At 41.6% G+C, this 22050-nt stretch overlaps 1 protein-coding gene across 1 annotated transcript in view; it reads right to left on the bottom strand.

Annotated features, from left to right (window-relative positions):
• Positions 1–21583, bottom strand: part of LOC126293252 (angiotensin-converting enzyme-like) — a 1024671-nt gene extending 1003088 nt beyond the window's left edge. The window contains exon 1 of the mRNA XM_049986369.1: positions 21521–21583. Within this exon, the coding sequence (XP_049842326.1) occupies positions 21521–21583 (63 nt within the window). The remainder of the gene's footprint in view (positions 1–21520) is intronic.
• Positions 21584–22050: the final 467 nt, after the last annotated feature.

Genomic DNA, 22050 nt, shown 5'->3' with positions numbered 1-22050 from the left:
TTTCTATAGATTCATCATAAAAGGTAATTAGCCCACAACAGAGGGAAGGTGTTAGAACAGTTCCTAGATGTTGCAAAGACATATACGTAAATAAAGAAGAAAGTGACGAGTTGCAAAAGAGATGCTATTTTTTTTTATTTTTGTCACAGAAAGAGAGAATCCTGCGGTGTGTCTTGATGAAGAGAGGACACGATCATTTTATCGATCTTCCTGTTGTAACGGTTTTGTTGATAATTTTGTATTAATATGAGTAAAGTGAAGGGACTTGCAATGGCTGTCTATTAGACAAACAGTTAATCTCACCCTATGGAAATATGAGTTTGTTTCAGTAGAGGACACGGTCAAGAATTAGCAACTTCGACGGCTGTATTCAGGACGGCCATCACAGCAGAAAGCAGAGATGAAGTTTCCCTGCAGAAAACAATACAACAAAAACTATTTTCAATTAAATTTTCTAATAAGTTTATTTCAGATATATCTGGTGGTGTCTATTTGGCAGGCATTACTACTGCATTTCATTAATGTCCATATGCAGCCACACAAGCCATTCAGATCTGAGATTTTGGAAACCTGTTCCAATACAGCACACAGTAATGCTCAATACTTAAAACTACATATGTTTTCTATTTTTTGAGAGGGTGAAAGAAGACATCACCCTCTTCCAAAAATTGTTTCGCGATGTATTAAAAGCGACCCGATGCAACGACTACTCCTCTGATGTGTCCTATGTACGTTATATACTGATTAGAGCATGAGAGAATGAAAATGATTATCTTCACAGATTAGCAGCAAATACGTTATACTGGATAATTTTGTTAACTTCATGGATTTTGCTAGTAAACGTATACCAACAAACGACGATTGTTTCACATATTTTATTCCTTGATGGCAAATGCCCATATGAAAATCTCTCATCCTTTTGCTGCCATCTTACGGTTTTATTATTAACTTTCGCACATACGTGCCATTCACTGCAGATGAAAGCACAGAAATTTTTTATATGTTTTACCATTCTCTAAGTGGCTTTATAAGTTAATGTTAGGTGAAAGATCAATTACTATCTATAATGTCTTCAATAGAAATGCAGACTGGCGTTAATGTTTCTGTGTTGTATTAGCACGTCGACTACAGAGCCGCCCAGCGCCGGCTGCATCGACTCGCTGGGGTGCCAGTCACACCCCGCTATCAGCGCCGCCACGCGGCAGCCGTCTCAACCCGCTGTGATGGCGACCGCAGCCTGTGGCGGGAATGTCGGCTGGCGTTTGTTCACGCACGAATCTGGAGAACATGTCAACGGCAAGAGAGACCAGTCGTCTGTTTTCTCTCGAATTGTTCCCACTGTCTGATATGCTTTCAATTTTTAGTGTTCTGTACCTCAGTTGGTACAAACAGAATCCTTATATGACCAAATTGTTTTCAATTTGTCTGTATGACTACTAAAAATATTTTTTTCTTCTTCTGATAGAAGCGCCAACTGCCTGTTACGATTGTCTGCCTCTTGTACATTGCGAACAGAGTTAGTAATAAATTATAAATGTGCAGTAAGGTGCTGATCTATTGCATAAAGAGCAACATTGAAGTAAACGATAAGTTTTTCTACCAATCATCATTTTGTGTTGGAGACAGGGGGGATATCAGTGACAAGAAGTTTCTGAAGGTTTGAAATACGTGTATAGTTTGTTGGAAGTCACGAAATGCTGTCATTCTCAGTACAGGATCAATCCAGTGCGTCGCCTGTAGAAGAGCCCTTGGTTTGTTTAAACAGCACTTTACTAAAATATTTTCTCTATTTAACTTCAGATTTAGAGTTAGCACCAGACTAATCAATGTCTCCAAGCAAATCACAATTTACCTTCCCTGAGGTCGTTTGACCGCTGTTGTCCCAAAGTGCTCCTTAACTCATTTTAAATGCGTGTTAATGTTGAAAAACAACATTCTCCGCTGCTGCTAGTGAACATCAAAGGCTAGTAAACACGTATGACTTTTTTTTACCACGTTTGGGAAACACCATTCTAATGAATTTCCCACTATAAATTCACAAATGAGCAATTCAGCAAACCCCACCAGTCTGTCACCTAGGCTTTCTTTCAAATCTTTTTGTAACCTATTAAAAGCTTAAATTGCTCAAGTATCCCCCATATACTGGCAAATTAATGGTATGTTTCCACACTTTTAGCTAATGCAGTCAGCACATCGTCAAATATGACAATAGACGCCACATTTTCAAAATGTTGACCATGTGTTTGATTTTCTACAATCTCATCCAGTGTAACAGAGCTGCTGAAATGGTCATACTTTGTATTCTGCTTGTTTCGTCTTGAAAACTATTGTTTATATTCTTCGCAGCTGGTCAGCACATTGGTTTTTGGATCAATATCTAAATATGTGGACCGCATTGCTTGATTTACAAGTAGTAAATCACCCTTTATTTTGTTTTTGAGTCATTAGCCTTTCATCTCAGAGTACCATTTGCAACCTACCTCCTCAGTTGTTTGCTGGATGTATCCCAACTCAGTCTTCCTCTACAGTTTTTACCCTCCCTCTTGCTTCATGGAAGTTTTTCCTGGTTGTTTTAATACATGTCCTATAAACCTGACCCTTCTTCTTGTCAGTTTTTCCCATATATTGCTGTCCTCGCCGATTCTGTGCACATCCTCCTTACCTTATCAGTTCAACTAATTTTCAACATTCTTCCGTAGCACCACATCTCAAATGCTTCTATTCCCTTATGTTCCAGTTTTTCCACAGACCATGTTTCACCATTGTACAATGCTGTACTCCAAACATATGTTCTCAGAAAGTCCTTCCTCAAATGACGGTCTATGTCTGGTACTTTTGACAGTGCTAGTGAGCTTTCTATGATTCTTCTTGCTACGTTCTTCAAGGGTTACTTTGATACCTAGGCAGGAGAATTCCTTAATTGTGTCTACTTCCTGTTTCGTAATTCACCTGTTAAGTTCCTCGCTGTTCTCATTTCTGCTACTTTCATTACTTTCGTATTTCTTCAATTTACTCTCGGTCCATATTCGCTACTCATAAAAGAGTTTTCATGCCATTCAATATATACTGTAATTCTTCTTAAATTTCACTAAGGATGTGTCCTCAGAGTTTTTCGCAACATAATGCATGAATAAAACGTTCTCGGTTTTCAAGTCGTGTCAATTCGAATAAAATCCTCGAGCTTTCGATGACCATCTCCGTCGTCCTCGTCAGGAGTTCACTGAGTGCCAGGGTGCTTTTTTTTCTTTATTCTGATTTCATTCCCCTGTCCCATGTGGCCAGGGGATGGCTGTCAGTGGCACGATCTGCTGCTCTTCAGCTGAAAGACATGACAGCTAATGGAAGTAGAATGATACATAGAAAGGCGCTAAATATGGGTGACATAAAAACACAGTAATGGGAGATAATGGAGATAAAAATACACTGACATGGAGACGTTCCTGGGGGTAAAATTAAAAAGTCGACATAAAGTGAAAAAACAAATTTGGTGTTTCACAGAGAACAAAAAAGTCACTGAAATCACACACACAGGTTAAAAGTTGATCACAGTATTAAAAGCACTTCAGAACAAGGCACTTTAAACCCACTCTGAGAGATGAGGTACACACGACGAAAAATAAAACTGCCAGGAGGGGTCTGCCAAGGGAGAGGCATGAGAGGTTAGGAAAGAAGAGGAGAGCAAGGTGCAGGAGTGGAGGGGGCAGGATGAAAAGAGTAGTGGTGTGAGGGTGTGGGTCAAGAGCCAGGGGACAGGTGGGGTGGGAGATGAAGAGGGAAGAGAAGGCAGGAGGGAATGCAGAGACACTGAAGGGGACCACAGGAGAGGGAGGCGGTGTAGTAGGGGAAAGCCACTCAGGAGAATGGAGGGGGAGGAGGTGGAGCCCTGAGGAGGAGGCAGGAGGAAGGTAGGGTTAGAGTTGGTAGGAAGGGTGAAGCTCATCATCCGGGAGGAGTAGATGCTGGAAGTTGGGTTGGGAAAGGAGGTGGAGGGTGTGGACTTGGAGAGAGGGTGGGACACAACGGGGTGGAGAGGAATGTAGACACCAGGGGGGGAGAGTGGGGGAGGAGGGGGATCGAGGCGGCGGACAATATATAGGGTGCAGATGTTTCAAGGAAAAGGAGAAGGTGGGGGAAGGGGATGAGGTCGTAGAGGATACACGTGGGGGACAGAAGGTGGATGCGGAAGACGAGGCAGAGTGCATGGCATTTGAGGATTTGGAGGGCTTTACAGAACCTGGGAGGGGCGGAATTCCAAGCAGCGCTGGCATAACAAAGGGTGGGGCGGATCAAAGATTTGTAGGTGTGAAGGATGGTGGAAGGATGCAAGGCCCGATGTCCGGCCGGACAGGAGTTCAGGAGGTGGAGTCTGTTGTGAGGTCTGTGTTGGATGGTAAGAAGAGGGGGAGTCCAGAAAAGGTGGCGGTCGAGGGTGAGGCCAAGGTATTTAGGAGAGGTGGATAGGATGGACATAAATGGTGAGACAGAAACCATGGAGACGGAAAGAGCAGGTGGCATATGATGATCGCCTGGGTCTTGGAGGGGTTGATACGGTGGAACCACTGGTTGCACCAAGCGGTGAATGAGTCAAGGTGGGTGTGGAGGGTAGACTGGGACGGTTGAAGGGGCTGCTACGGTTTCTCGCTGATACATCCATGATGACACCATCAGCAGCCAATCAGACAGACCCGGGCAGCTAGCGGAGCTCTTGCCCGTGGCACCACCGGTGACGTAAGCTGGCGCCCGGGGCAGGCGCCACGTTTGAAACGGCCGCTCCCGCGTCGCCCATCTGTCTCTGCTTTCCTTCGACGTCCAATGCCCTCCGCCATGCCCTATTGATTGTGTACCCCTGGTCTCTGTTGAAATTGTTGTTGTTTAAACGAATCTCGGCTGCTTCCTTTATAACAGAATCCCAATATGTAGATGCATGAGCCAACACTTTTGTACTTCGAACTGTATCTTATGTGCGTTGTGTAGGCAATGCTCCGCTATGGCCGACCCGTCAAGCTCCCTTTGTTTTATATGACGCTTGTGCTCAGTAGAACGCTCCGCAACCGTGCGAATTGTTTGTCCAATGTACATGCTGCCACATGCACAGGGTAAACCATACACGCGGACACTCGAAGAGCAATGTCTTCCATAACAGGGCGCAATATATCTCTTATCTTGGGGGCAGCACGGAACACTGGTCTCAGCCCACGTTTCTGCAGTAGACATCGTAACTTGCTACTAATTGCTCCACAGTATGGCAAGAACACAGTCCGTTTGGAATCTTCTGCTGATTCACGATGTGTCTTTCATCGGCGGCCCTTGAAAGCGTTTGCGATGTATCTTTTGCTGTATCCATTTTCCCCGAAAACACGTTTTATGTCCTGCAATTCAGACTGTAGACGGTCGTTGTCAGAGATAATCTTGGCTCTATGAACCAACGTGTTCAGGACTACTTTCTTCTGTACAGGGTGGTGGAAACTATTGGCGCTTAAGTACCGATCAGTGTGTGTTGGTTTCCGGTACACTGAATGACCAAGCCGGCCTGCTGCCATCCACTCAATCAAACCATCCAAGAATGGTAGCTTGCCAAGCTTCTCTATCTCGACAGTAAATTGATTGTTGGGATAGACACTATCCATGTGATCGACGAACTGCTGTAGTGCATCTTCACCATGAGGCCATATCAGGAAGGTGTCATCAACGTATCGTAGATAGCAAGACGGCCGTAATGTCGCAGTGTGCAGAGGCTGGCCTCAAAGTGCTCCATGAAGAAATTTGCGGCTGCTGGAGACAGTGGTGATCCCATTGTTGTGCCGTCCGTCGTCTCATAATATTCATCCCTGTACAAAAAGTACTTTGTCGTTAGGACGTGACGGAACAACTAAATGACTCCAGATGGACAATGTTGGGCCAAAACATCCAACTTGTCTCGTATTGGCACCCTCGTACAAAGTGACGCAACGTCCAGGCTAACGATTAGGTCGTTTGGGCCAATCTTCACTCTCTTGAGTGCCTCAACAAGTTTTCGCGGGTTGACAACACGGCGTTCACAATGTCCCACTTTTGGTGCTAATAGTCCTGCCAGATGCTTAGCAGGTCTGTAGGTGGGCGAACTGATTGCACTAACAATGGGCCTCAGAGGAACACTTTCGCTGTGTATCTTTGGTAATCCATAAAGGCTGGGAGGTCCCGCGCCACGAGGCGTTAATTTCTTCACCAGCTCATCTGTTAAACCAGAACCCCTTAATAACTTCCCTGGCTTTCTGACAATGGCCTGTGTGAGATTACGGCTAAGCTTGCGGTGCGCGGCGCCTTCTGATAAATGCAGCACCTTCAGGTGGTAGTCTGTAGGGCTCGGAACCACGGTGACTTCCGCTTTGTCATCTGGCAGGACAACCAAGTCTTCACTCTCACGTAATAACCGTGAGCAGCGCCGTTCCTCCTGGCTGATATTATCAGATCTGGGTGGCTTAGTTTTCGCCAGGATATGGCTGGTAGGTAACCTGGCGTCCTCAGCTGCATCGTGCGAAACATTCCTAATGCACTGCTCTATTCCACTAATTATATGCAATATAGGCAGGCGTTTTGGAGTTGCAGTAAAGTTGAGACCTTTTCTCAGTGCTGATATAGAGCCGTCGTCCAGTTCTTGGTTGGAAAGATTAACAACCGTTCTAGGGGCCTTATCGGATTTCACAACAGTTCTTCCGTGATTCAGTCGGTCGAACTTGTCACACTGCTTCTGCGTTGCCTTGGATAAATGATCATATTGTTCCCCTGCCGTCGCTACATCCACCAACCCCCAATCGAATGGTGACAATGTTGATGACAAACACAGATGACACTCAAACAGGTTCCTGGCGTTATGATCAAGTTCGTACCTTTTCTGTCGTATCCGCTGTCTCACTATGGCGACACTGGTCCTCTTCAAAATTCTGTCGACTGCAGTAGTTGCGATATGGTGCTTGATTACCCGGTAGCGTTGTAAAAATGCCAAAGAACTCAGCCGATGTGCTCTCTTTCGCCGCAGTTTTTATAACAGTCTCACACTGCCCATTATGTGCTCATCGTAGAGGGAAGCTGTCTGTCCTCGGAGTTTTCCACCTAGTTTTTTTACTGCGATGAATATTATGCGATGACGGGCGGCACAGCCATGGGATCACCACCGTCTCCAGCAGCCGCAAATTTCTTCATGGAGCACTTTGCGGAGCAGCGTCTGCAAGCTGTGACATTTCAGCCACCTTGCTATCTACGATACGTTTATGACACCTTCCTGATAATGGGCTCATGGTGAAGATACACCAAAGCAGTTCGTCGATAACATAAGTGGGGTTCATCCCAACATTCAATTTACTGTCGAGATGGAGAAGCACGGCAAGCTACCATTCTTGGATGGCTTGATTGAGTGGATGGCAGCAGGCCAGCTTGGTCATTCAGTGTACCGGAAACCAACACACACTGATCGGTACCTTAACGCCAATAGTTTCCACCACCCTGTACACAAGAAAGCTGTCCTCAACACGTTGGTTCATAGAGCCAAGATTATCTCTGACGACAGCCACCTACAGTCTGAATTGCAGAACTTAAAACGTGTTTCTAGGAAAAATGGATGCAGCGAAAATGCCAGTTTCTTTGGCGCTTCAGGGTAAGACAAATGATTTAACACGAATGAACGGTGAAATACAGGTGATGATTAATGCCAAAATATGGAGAATGAATGCACATAGCTTATTCTGCAGCCGAGCTTGAAGGGCTCCCAGTAGTATGGGCTTTCCGCAAATTCCTGTACATCATATGGGGAAGTCACACCAAAGTAAATTGTGATCATCAGGCACTTTCACTCTTACTGGCGATTCTACTCATTTACGATGGTGAAAGTGTGTAAAAATACAAGTCAGCTTCAAGAGAAATATACTCGATGGAACAAGGTAATGCAACAACTAACGAGCTCTGACAACGCAGACTTGAGAACAATGGAGTTTTGTTTTATCAGTCTGGTAACTGGCGTGTTTGTTAATCCGATGCATCTGCAGACAGTTTTATAAGATATACACACATGACGTGGGGTCACTGTAGTGTAGTCAACTTTGCTGAAAAAATAATTTCACGCTGCTATTGCCCTAACATTACACGTAGACAGCATCAGGTCATCAAGAAACACCTGACACAAAGTTTCCAGAAAGAACTACACAGAAGGATAGATAAGTTGAATTTCTTATTTTCCGATAAAGAGGAAAGGTAGCTAAAAGTAATGAACGCACGTGCACCAAACCTAAGAGCGCAAATAAAGCTTCATAAACAAGAAAAACCCATTAGGCCATTGATTAACAATATAGATTGTCCTGCGTACAACTTTAATAGGGAACTCAACAAAATGTTAAAAGCTAATTTTGTTTACAAACAATCATACAATGTTAAAAGCAGTGCGACCTTTACACAGGAAGTAAAAGATATCCAGATACCGGAGGATTCCACACTCGCATCAATGGGTATCGAGAACTTATATACAAATATTCCCATCGATGACCCCTTAGAGATAATAAAAACTAATCTATTACGTAACGGTCATCTAGGCCAAGCTGAAGTTGTAGAAGTGATTGAAATATTGCAGTTCGTTCTGTCTCTTAACTACTTTCTATTTAACAATAAATGTTACAGGCAAGGCGATGGACTCGCTATGGGAAAGTGCCTGGCAGGAACAATAGCAGACATTTTTATTAACCAGCTAGAAAACACTTTCTTCGAGACGAATCCAGTGATTCTGACGAATATAGTATATTACAGAAGATATGTGGATGACCCAATAATTCTTTATAGAGGTAGTGAAACGCAAATAGAAGCTGTGGCACAGAAGTTAAGCAGTATGCATTCCAAGACAAAATTCACGACATAAATTGAAGTAGCCAAAAGGATAAATTTCCTAGATCCGACGATCATAACAAAAATGATAGACATGCGTTCCAAATATTTATGAAGCCAACATGTACGGACGTGATTATCAATTCCCACTCCAATCATCCACTACGTCAGAAACATTCATGTTTTTATGCAATGTTACACAGAATAGTAAAACTTCCATTATGACAAATTGAAGTGAAAAAAGAAGTTGACATATTAAGACAGGTCGCCCATGCAGATGATTATGACCCAGATATAGTTAACTCCAGACATAGCAGAATTAGAAAGAATATAAATAGGAGCGACAAACGGTATCCGACATCCGAAAAGGATAAGTACGCCACTATGAAATATATAAGCAGAACATCAGACAAAATTGAACATATATTCCGAAGAGACGGGGTTAAAATTGCATTTAGGACTTCCGATAATTTAAAAAGACTAGTGCGTCATAACTTCCACGGAAAAGTAATAAATATAGTAAATCGGGAGTCTACAAGATATCATGTCATGAATGCGAAAAAAGCTGTATCGGTCAGACAGGCAGATCCTTTGTTGTAAGGTTTAAAGAACACACATATTGCAGTAATCAGACAGCGCTAGTGTTACATATGCAAGAGGAGGGTCATAATATTGGTAACGTCGACGAACAGCTCCAAACTCTACATGAAGTTACAAAAAAGTAAACGATTAGACATTTTAGAACAGATGGAGATTTTTGTTAAGAACGCAGAGAACCTGACAAACTCCTCAGTGAACAGAAAGAACTGAGCGAATCGTTTGCACTACCTACGTGCTTCAGCTGAGGATGGAGCCTTCCGGCGGTCGAGCGTGGCGCTGCGCAGTGCGGGCCGCAGCAGACGTCAGCAACCTCCAAGGCGTCCCATCCACCTGCAGCAGGACACTACACTCGTCGTCTCTGTCCAACTCACGGACGACGGCGTAAGCAGGCGACAGCCCGAAATACAGCGCCATCGGGCGTCACAAATACACTCTGCAAGTGCTACCATTGTTTTCATCTACAGCAATGATTTCTCCTTGTTATGAAATGTCATTTTACTGATTGAACGATCTGTTCTGTAATCTTAAATTTTTTGTACAGTTGACCAAAATATTAATAGTAAATTTGTATATTTTACGCTTTTGAAAAATTAAGATTATCTTATAAAGGACGCTCGCATCTAGCGCAAAGAGGGTGAACAAAATCTAACAAATTTTTTTATCTATATATGACCGGTATTTGACAACGTATGAACCTGTGTTCAGTGTATGTCGCCTTTAGGTATGAACTACATGTATTTCGCATAAATTCAGTTAGATTACTAATAAGCCTGGTTAAATATTGCAATTATTTTTAGGTTTTAATATAAATTTTCTTTGGTATTGTTTTGGAATCTGAAAATGGCCATTGTATCGTCGAAACCGGTTATGACTGTGCTATTACGTCTATAAATAAACAAAAAAGTTATTACAAAATAATCGATCACGCACTTCATAGACAAAATGTCGTTTATAAAAAAAACTAACGAGACTGCCTGTTTACGAGTACTGCAGCGCGGTCTCCGATCCTTGCCAGATAGGATTAAAGGAGTACTATGGAAAAAGTTCAATGCAGAGCTGTACGTTTGGTACACTACTGGACATTAAAAGTGCTACACCTCGAAGACGACGTGCTACAGACGCGAAATTTAACCGACAGGAAGAAGATGCTGTGATATGCAAATGATTATCATTTCAAAGCATTCACACAAGGTTGGCGTTGGTGGCTACAACGTGTTGACATGAGGAAAGTTTCCAACCGATATCTCATACACAAACACCAGTTGATCTTCGTTGCCTCGTGAAACGTTGTTGTGATGCCTCGTGTAAGGAGGAGAAATTCGTACCATCACGTTTCCGACTTTGATAAAGGTCGGATTCTAGCATATCGCTATTGAGTTTTATCGTATCGCGACATTGCTGCTCGCGTTGCTCGAGATCCAATGACTTTATGGAATCGGTGGGTTCAGTAGTGTGACACAGAACGCCGTGCTCTATCCCAACGGCCTCGTATCACTAGCAGTCGAGATGACAGGCATCTTATCCGCATGGCTGTAACAGATCGTGCAGCCACATCTCGATCCCTGAATCAAGAGATGGGGACGTTTGCAAGACAACAACTATCTGCACGAACAGTTCGACGACGTTTGCAGCAGCATGGACTGTCAGCTCGGGGACCATGGCTGCGGTTACCCTTGACGATGCATCACACACAGGAGCGCCTGCGATGGTGTATTCAACGACGAACCTGGGTGCACGAATGGCAAAACGCCACTTTTTCGGATGAATCCAGATTCTATTTACAGCATCATGATGGTAGCATCCGTGTTTGGCGACATCGCGGTGAACGCACATTGGAAGCGCATTTTCGTCATCGCCAAACTGGAGTATCATCTGGCGTGATGGTATGGGGTGCCATTCGTTACACGTCTCGGTCACCTCTTGTTCGCATTGACGGCACTTTGAACAGTGGACGTTAAATTTCAGATGTATTACGACCTGTGGCTCTACCCTTCATTTGATCCCTGCGAATCCCTACATTTCATCAGGATAATGCACGACCGCATGTTTCAGGTCCTGTACGGGCCTTTCTGGATACCATAAATGTTCGATTACTGCCTTGGGCAGCACATTCTCCACATCTCCTACCAATCGAAATCGTCTTGTCAATGGTGGCCGAGCAACAGGCTCGTCACAATACGCCAGTCACTACTCTTGATGAACTGTGGTAGCGTGTTGAAGCTGCATGGGCAGCTGTACCTCTACGCGTCATCGAAACTCTGTTTGACCCAATGCCCAGGCGTATCAAGGCCGTCATTACGGCCAGAAGTGGTTGTTCTGGGTACTGATTTCTCAGGACCTATGCACCCAAGTGTGTGAAAATGTAATCACATGTCAGTTCTAGTATATTTGTCCCATGAATACCCGTTTATCTTCTACATTTCTTCTTGGTGTAGCAGTTTTAAGGGCCAGTAGTGTCTTATCGCGAGATAGGAGAGAGGGCTGCACTGGCATGGTACAGGATTTTCTATGGCAATCATTAAAACAAAGGCGGTTTCCGTTGCTGAGGAATCTTCTGACGAAATTTCAGTCACCAACTTGTTCTTCCGAATGCGAAAACATTTTGCTGACGCCGACCTACACACTGAGAAACGACCATCACAATAAAATAAGGGAAATCAGAGGTCGTGCGCAAATATGCAGGTGTTCGTTTTCTCCACGCGCTGTTCGAGACTTTAATAATAGAGAATTTATGTGAAGGTGGTTTGGTGTACCCTCTGCCAGGCACTTAAGTGTGATTTGCAGCCGGCCGCGGTGGGCGAGCGGTTCTAGGCGCTTCAGTTCGGAACCGCGCGACTGCTATGGTCGCAGGTTCGAATCCTGCCTCGGGCATGGATGCGTGTGGCGTCCTTAGGTTAGTTATGTTTAAGTAGTTCTAAGTTCTAGGGGACTGATGACCTCACATGTTAAGTCCCATAGTGCTCAGAGCCATTTGGACCATTTTTTTTGTGATTTGCAGAATATCTATGTAGATGTAGAATGTACGAGAAGTGTATAATAAAGGACTGCGTTAATGCCTCACATAAATTTTCTGAGAAAGAGATGCCGTTAGAAGAAAGGTTAGACAAGACTTAATAACGTTGGAAGCAGTAGGGAAAGACAGTATGGCAAAAGAACAGGCCCCACAACTCTTTTCGCGTGGTCGGACAGGAGGTGCTATTGCTCACACATCCTCCATCTACCAAACGCAAAAAACTTATTAAAAACTGACAGTTATAGCACACTGGCCATACGTTAGACACACAATACCATACGCGAGCAACCCAAAAAGAGGGAAAATACGTGGATTATTTTCACATAAATACATCAAAGAATTTGTACGCTAAAAATAACTCGAGCACTTCAGAGGCTGCAGCTCTTGCGGAGAATACAACAATCTATGATCTTTTCAGAAATTTGGAGAGTTTAACTGATAGTAAAAAATGAAAACACTTACAGGACGGGAAACGAAATACATTTTTCCTACACGCAAAATATCCGTATTACTTTTTAATCAAATTGGAGAATCTCGAAATGAATGTTAGGGTAGTTATAATCCAAGGTAAGTACGAAGTTTCGTTAAAATCTATTACGAAAACTTTGTTATTCTATTCAGTGGAACGGCAATATGCAAACAGTACGTTAAATACATTTTTGGAAGCAGTGATTACTAAAGATGACATACTGTCTGCCACCCTGCGCTCGGAGCAGTACGAAGGAAGTAATCACCCCTCCCTCCCCCCCCCCCCCCCCCCCCCCCGCCATCCCATACTTTCTCTTCTTTGCACTTTTGACCCAGTCTCCAGTGGCCATATGGGCGCATGCGAGCAACACCCAGTGCGCTCCAGTTTCAGTAGTGGGCATCCCCTTCAAGATGTCCTACGTCAGGGAATATTATCTCGCGCGCAGTCACGTCTTGGAGGCGGCTACAGATCGCAATACGTCGCTCGACGTATCTGTGATGCTCTCCTAGGCGAAGGAGACGTCATCAGCGCACAGACTGGAAACACGGATGCCAACGGTCGTCTGGAAGAGGTTATGGGCTAATACAAACAACCCAGACATCGTGGTACAGAGTCGTCAGTGCCACCTTTCCAACTAAGCAGTGTCCAGCAGACATTCACCTCAGCCAGACGAACGAGTGCAGCCAGTGTGGAGCTGCCAATCCCAGACTCCATAGTAAAGCGTGCCGCTACGAGTGGGGAGTGCGGGAGTTGTGCCGATAGACGGCGGGGCGTATCCACCAGTCTGCTTCTTCCAGTGCGGATTCTCTTTCATGACTTCAAACTCCACCCAAAAACGAAGTGCAACGCCGTGGCCTGGCTGCTGGGACACACTGCCTGCGCCATTTTTGAGATACAACTCAGCGACGCCGTGCAGTACGTGGCTTACCTGTGGGAATGTTATCAACGATTGCACGTTCACCGGAGTACCACCAACACTTTGCCAGCACTTTATCAGTTGCGTTATTCTACGGACATCAGATGACACGTCACTTACAATGAATACTTTCGCTAGAAGTATCCCTTTTGTTTCTCTTTCTTCATTTGTGTTTTCCATTTTCTATTAGTTTCTTACCTGATACACTTATGTACATTTTGTTTACATTTCACAACAAATACTGACCTTTTTTTAAGAACTGTTACTAAAAGTTTTCTGTAAATAGCTTGTCACACATGTCAGTTGTATTTATTTCTATTCATAAGGGATATCGATAAATGTGAAATATCGACCAGCTATTCACAATTACATTTTACTGTACATATATTGTTGTGATGATGTTATGTTCAGAAATAAATGCAAAAAAAAAAGAACGTAACTTGGGCGCATAGTTTTTGGTAATCGGGATTGAGTTCGCGCTGTCCCGAAAGAAAAGTGTACTATCTGTTCTTATCAGCTTAATAAAAATTAAAAAAAAAAAAACGGGCTAACGCGCCCCTTAACAAAGACTTATTGAAATTTAAGAGACAGCACGTAGTTCAAACGTTAACTAGTGGAAATCACAAAAGAAGACTTAACTGTGCAAAGGAAATACTACGAGTAGTCTGCATAAGTAAATGCTGACACATACGTAAGACCAAATTACAGGAAATTCGAACAAGTAAAGTAGAAAACATTCCCTGTTACCTACACAATTTGTTACACGAACAAAGGGTACATGGATAACCGGTATCGTTAATGGCTGTGAGGGACACACATGTATTCAGGGGATTCTTCGATGACACTGATCAATATTTAATCTGCAGTGAAATTGGGATTGTGAGGCCGAAAGTGCAGAGGTCAGGTCCATATGTAGGAGGATAAGAGTGGAGAAACTTCAGGATAAGGAAATCAGGCACAAGTACACAACAGTGACCTCAGAAAGGTACCAGTTAGTTGAATGTAGGCAATTACAGTCATTGGAAAAGGAATGGATCAAGCTACAGGGACACAGTACTAGAAATGGCTAAAGAATGTCTTGGAACAGCAGTGTGTAAAGGTAGGATGAAGCAAACAGCTTGGTGGAATGAGACAGTCAAGGCAGCCTGTAAAAGGAAAAAGATGGCGTATCAAAAATGGCTACATACTATAACTCAGGTAGACAGAGAAAGGTATGTTGAAGGAAGAAACAAAGCCAAACAGATAATTGCAGCAGCCAAGAAGAAATCTTGGGAAGACTTTGGAAACTGGTTGGAGACTTTGGGTCAAGCTGTTGGAAAACCATTCTGGAGTGTAATTAGCAGTCTCCGAAAGGGAGGTAAGAAGGAAATGACAAGTATTTTCGACAGGTCAGGAAAACTGCTGATGAATCCTGTTGATGTCTTGGGCAGATGGAGGGAATATTTTGAAGAGTTGCTCAATGTAGGTGAAAATACGATGAGTAATGTTTCAGATTTCGATGTAGAATGGTATAGGAATGATGATGGAAATAGGATCACATTTGAGGAAGTGGAGAAAATGGTCAATATATTGCAGTGCAATAAAGCGGCTGGGGTGGATGAAATTAAGTCGGAACTCATCAAATACAGTGGAATGTCAGGTCTTAAATGGCTACATACAATAGTTGAAATGGCATGGGAGTCGGGACAGGTTCAATCTATTGTATAGGAAGGAATATAAAACTAAAATTAGGAACACGTGATTAAAATGGCAAAAAGTTTACATAACCAGCAACTACAATCGTCAAGGTAAGTTAAGGTCCATTACGGCAAATAAACGTTATTTGTCCAATCACAGTGAAGCAGGGAAATCACTGTCACAGAGCGCATCAGGAAGTATGATATATTGAGAGGTATGAAGACGAAACGTTAATAACAAAAATATTAAATATTCCGTGTTGTACCTTATACTATATGTGCGAATGAATACATTGACTGACATACGCCCAGTTAGTCATAATTCAGAAATTTTGTAGTAATAAGAATTTTGAAGGGAGTGATTCAAAGTAGCACATCCCACTTGGCGGAAGGATTGCATTGGAGGTGGAAGCATGTAAGACGGCTATGTTTTGACGATATTATTGGATGTGCTAATATTTGTAAAGGAAAATGATATATTTGAGGAAATGTGGTCACAGAAACAATTCTTAGACAACACTATCTGTGTCTGTGATGGCAGCACTGTGCAGTCGTAAAATCTTTGACAATCAGTAGTGGATATCTGTGGTTTTTGTTGAGTGTGCAGTGTAATGGATGGACGCGCTTTTGAAACTACGATAACTGCTGATTTATTACGAAGAGGAATGATGATGCAGAACAGTGGTAAGCTAGCATAAGGACAATAAAAAGGTTTTTTGAAAAGAAGAGCAAGGTATTATTTGATGAGCTGAAAGTTTATTTTTATTTTTATAGACTTATACTGTTGATCCACTTCACCATCGTCACAGTCGACTTTTTGATAATTATTCTATTGACTTATATTCTGAGTTAACTTACTGTACCATGGACGTTACTAGACTAAATGAATTTTCGAATTATAGTCTGTTACTGTTTTCTTTTTCTGAACTTAAAGGTTAGGTCAGTGTATTTCATTGGCATTTTGTGTCGATACTATGAACCCAGTTTCCCTGGACTGTGGTCAGCTTTTAGCAGTATTTTTTAGCTGTTGAGGAGTCTTGCTGTGTTGCTGTTTCTGCCAGTTCTTCATTTTGCACGTTAGATTTATAATATGTGACTGTATCCCCATTTGTTATGCGCAATGTAGGTTCTCTCAGTTTCTTTATTTTACCAGGTCCATATGCCAGTGTAGAAATTTTCGTGTGTTTGAGACTACATTTTTATACAGGTCGACATTACAGTTTTTTTTATACAGTTACGTTTTTTTTTCCTTGAAACCTTTCGCACTGACCAAGTCTACTGAACGTGAAAGTATTGAAAAAATGAACAGTAATTCAAAAACAGAGTTACCAGTGAACCTGAATATAAAATGCAAACGAAAACACGTGTACATACATATCAGATTGTGGCATAAAAAGACGGTTTGAACAGTGGTTAGCTCAGTGAAAAAAATAAACATTAAACGAAGGATTTTGTGGCGTACATAGGAGTACAGTATACACTACGCTGTGGGCACACCATGGATTTACAGCCAGTATTTCACCTGTTCTCGTAGCAAGGAGCGTAACTTTTTTTAAAAAACAAATGTTAGCACAAGAAGATGCATGATGTGTATTTCAACCAGAAGTTGATTGATATAATTCCTATTCTTTCCTCTCCTGGTGTAGTAGTTGAAATTGCTCTTGATTGTGTGATTCTCGAGTTTCTGCCGGCGTATTTGATAATCAAAATATCCATGGGTGTACTGCCGGTCTACAGTGTCCAACGGCCACAATATTTCGGCGATCATACATGGCGCCATCAGTTCGCCTGACGATGGCCACATGTATGATCGCCGAAATATTGTGCCCACTGGAAATTGTAGACCGGCAGTACACCCGCGGATATTTTGATGCTCTTAATTGTGTTAGTGATAATAGCACTTTGCGGGTTGTTACGGGAAATGTAAACATTTTACGAAGTAAATTCTCTACTCATTGAAAGAAAAAAAAGAAACTTTTCTTACAACTAAAAATACACATGTCGGCAAAAATTAATTACAAGGAACCTCGAGTGGAATATAAATAAGATTTCCTTGTGACTGTGCTCGTTTGACTTTTATTTGTTTTATGTCTTTTAGTTGATCTGTGGAAACCAATCTGAAGTGACATCACACGTACTAGAAAGTGCACATACCTCAAACCACCTAGTGGTTAAAAAATAACCCTGTGTGGCGATTCAAGTGTGCAATCACCATGTGATTCATCATGTGTAATGTGGAAAGCTTAACGAATCTTCGCGGAGCTGAATAAGCGGAACAGTGGAACGTGTGTGCTGACAGATGGGTGACAAGCCACCAAAATGTCGACGAAGATTTCATGCACACGTGGCTGGTCCAGCTGGGTGTCCTTGCTTACGGAATCCTAACGCAGGTGTTAAGTAGTTACCCTGAGTGGACACTACGAACTTTTCACACTCCATCAAGTGCGCCAATAATGCTGCGCCTGGTGTAGAAAACAATAGCAGTGAATAGCTTGCAACAATAGAGCCAGCTCACACTGGCGATTCAACAACAACAGAAAAACAGAGGCAGGGAAAACACAGATTCTTGTCGCAAACTGAAGGAGATACACACAATTGTCATACACGTAAATAAATAAAGATAAATATTTAAATGAATGTGAAGTAGGTCCACATGATGTGACATAAGATTTCTAATATTTTCCTTATATGTTTAAAGTAATTGATTTACTTGTAATTTTAATATAGTGGAAGAAACATTTTGAGGAAATATATGACATATAAAGAATATGACAAAAACTAGCTTCCCACATTGCTGACACACATTACTCAAATAGTACATTAAAAATAACGGACAAATATGACAATAGTTGAGTGTCCAAAATAAAAGTTCCTTGCACCTTGCCCCTCTGGGTAAAAAACGTAAATTTTCATAAATTTCTATAAATTAATAAGAAAAAATAACTAGGCTACAGCAGAGGGCAGGTGTTAGTGCAGTCGCTAGATGTTTCCAAAGACATATATAAATAAAGAAGAAAGCGACGAGATGCAGCAGATTTGCTTTTTTTTTGTTTATCACTCTTTCTATTGTAACGGTTTTGTTGATTATTTTGGATTAATATGAGTAAAGTGGAGGGAATTACAATGCCCGTCTATTTGATGAACAGTTCATCTCACCATATGGAAATATGAGTTTCTTTCATTAGATCACATGGTCAACAATTAGCAACTTCAACAGTGGCTGTATTCGGGACGGTCATGCCATCAGAAAGGAGAGATGAAGTTTCCGATTGCGAATCAATACAACTAAGAATATTTTCAATTAATTTTCTAGAAAGTTTATTTCAGATATATTTGGTGGTGTCTGTTTGGCAGGCAGTTACTAACGCATTTCATTAAGAAAAAGAGTAAGAATCTTTACTGGCTGTTCAGTATTTTCTTATACAAAGGGCTACGTCAATAAGTTCAATTACGGCGACAGATGGTTATATTCACATAACATGAATGTTAGTGTAGTACAATAGCACACATCTGGAATTTTATAAATTGTTAATCTTACAATAAAAAAGAAAACATTATACAAATTTATATTAAGTGGGGAGCATTCATGTTAATGACACTATGTCATCGTCATATACATGTTGATAACACTATGTCATTATCGTAAGATATTGATACAAATATAGAGTACTCGAAATAGGTCTTTGTATATATGTTAGACATTGTTTTTCCCAATTTAGGTCCTACTACCGGCAGAGGTACCTTTCTCTATGGTAAAACAGAAAATCTGCCATATTACAATATTTATATTCATCAATTGAGTAAAATGCTTTACCTTTGAACCAATGACCCAATGTTGTCTTAAATTTATTTTTAGATACTGTTTGTGCAATTTTAGGTATAAATATGTAGGCCTCGAACTGTTCAATATGCTCACTATTATGTATCTTGGACAATCTACAGTATGGCAGATCAATCGTGTGATTTTGTCTTGTATTATTGGTGTGGACAGATGACGTAAGGGGATATTGAGCTGTTTTCTTTTACGTGTAATAAGCAATAATAGATGTACAAACAAGGAACTGTCATGATGTTAAGTTTTTTGAAATGTTCCCTGCATGTATCCCTAAGAGATAAACCCATTATACACCAAAGAGCTTTTTTTTGCCATCTTAAAACTGATACTGAATTGGGAGAATTTCCCCAGAGTAGAATACCATATGAAAGATGGGGGCAGATATAATCAAAATATGAATGCAGCAGTACGTTTTGGCTGACATTATTCTTATAAAGTAGGAACATAGCACATGCAAGTTTAGAACAGACGTATGTGATATGTTTATCCCAGCTAAGTTTCTGGTCAATCAACAGTTTAACAGAGTTATTTTCTTTGTTTGATACCTTCAAATTAAAGAATATTTCTTCAGTTTTTGTTTCATTTATGTATAGGGAGTTTGCACTAAACCTATGAACCGATTTTTCAAATATTATTTTTTTGTCTCATACTCGTTCAAGAGTCTGTAATGAACTGATGAAAGTTGTATTGTCCGCACAGAGGACTGTTTTACAGGGTAACTACTGTGGTATATCATTAACATACACTACAAACAGGAAGGGCCCAAGTATGGAGCCCTGTGGTACACCTCTTTTTATTGTTTGTCGGTTTCACAGCTGCCCATTTACACTAACAAATTGTACTCTGTTGCTTAAGTAGGTTTCTAATAATTTCAGGGTATCCCCTTCCATGCTGTAGTGTCTTTAATTTCATGATCAAAGTACTATGAGATACAGTGTCAAATGCTTTACTCAGGTCTAGGAGAGTAGAACAAGAGATTAATTTATCTTCCAAGCCATCATATATATCACTATCGATATTTTCAACCTCTTTAACTGTGGATAGTTTACATCTGAATCCATACTGTGAGTTACTTAAGAAGTGATTGCTCTCAAAATAGTGATTCATTCGTTGGTGAACATAGTCTTCGCCTATTTTAGACATTAGTGGGAATAATGAGGTAGGGCGATAGTTACTTGGATTTGATTTATCTCCTTTCTTCAATATGGGAATAGTTACTGCTATTTTCAAACAATCGGGGAAAATCCCTTGCTGTAATATACGGTTAAATAGAGTGGTTAGAGAGGACAGAAGATCATTACTTAATGTCCATATGTAGCCACACAAACCACTCAGATCTAAGATTTTCAAAACATGTTCCATATCGGCGCACAGTAATGCTCACTACTTAAAACTACATATGTTTTCTACTTTTCGAGAGAGTGAAAGGAGACATCACCCTCTTCCAAAAATTGTTTCGCGATGTATTAAAAGCGACCCGATGCAACGACTACTCCCCTAATGTGTCCTATGTACGTTATATACTGATTAGAGCATGAGAGAATGAAAATCATTATCTTCAGAGATTTGCAGCAAATACTTTTTACTGGATAATTTTGTTAACTTCATGGATTTTGCTAGTAAACGTATACCAACAAACGACGATTGTTTCACATTTTTTATTCCTTGGTGGCAAATGCCCATATGAAAATCTAACACCCTTTTGCTGTCATCTTACGGTTTTATTATTAACTTTCGCACATACGTGCTGTTCACCGCAGGTGAAAGCAAAGAAAAGTTTTATGCATTTGACCATTCTCTAAGTGGCTTTATGAGTTAATGTAGGGGAAAGATCAATTACTGTCTAAAATGTCTTCAATAGAAATGCAGAGTGGCGTTAATGTTTCTGTGTTGAGTTAGCACGTCGACTACAGAGACGACCATTCTCTAAGTGGCTTTATGAGTTAATGTAGGGGAAAGATCAATTACTGTCTAAAATGTCTTCAATAGAAATGCAGAGTGGCGTTAATGTTTCTGTGTTGTGTTAGCACGTCGACTACAGAGACGACCATTCTCTAAGTGGCTTTATGAGTTAATGTAGGGGAAAGATCAATTACTGTCTAAAATGTCTTCAATAGAAATGCAGAGTGGCGTTAATGTTTCTGTGTTGTGTTAGCACGTCGACTACCGAGCCGCCCAGCGCCAGCTGCCTCGACTCGCTGGGGTGCCGGCCGCACCCCGTGGCGGGCATGTCGGCTGGCGTTTGTTCAGCCACGAATCTGGACAACATATCAACGGCAAGAGAGGCCAGTCGTCTGTTTCCTCTCGGGTGGTTCCTACTGTCTGATATGCTTTCACTTTTTAGTGTTCTGTACCTCAATTGGTACAAACAGAACCTTTATAGGACCACTTTGTTTTCAATTTGTCTGTCTGTCTTCTAAAAATTCTTTTTTCTTCTTAGAATAGAAGCGCTAACTGCCTGTTACGATTGTTCGTCTCTTGTACGGTGCGAACAGTGTTAGTAATAAATTAGAATGTGCTGTGAGGTGCTGATCTATTGCATGAACAGCAAAATTGAAGGAAATGTTGATTTTTTTCCTTTCATCATTTTGTGGGAGAGGGAGTGGGGGATATCAGTAACAAGAAGGTTCTTAAGGTTTGAAATTACGTGTAAAGTTTGTTGCAAGTCACTAAACGCTGTCATTCTCAGTAAAGGAT

This window comes from Schistocerca gregaria, chromosome 10, assembly GCF_023897955.1.
Source record: "Schistocerca gregaria isolate iqSchGreg1 chromosome 10, iqSchGreg1.2, whole genome shotgun sequence".
Classification (NCBI taxonomy): domain Eukaryota; kingdom Metazoa; phylum Arthropoda; class Insecta; order Orthoptera; family Acrididae; genus Schistocerca; species Schistocerca gregaria.
This window is presented reverse-complemented; position numbering and strand designations above follow the sequence as displayed.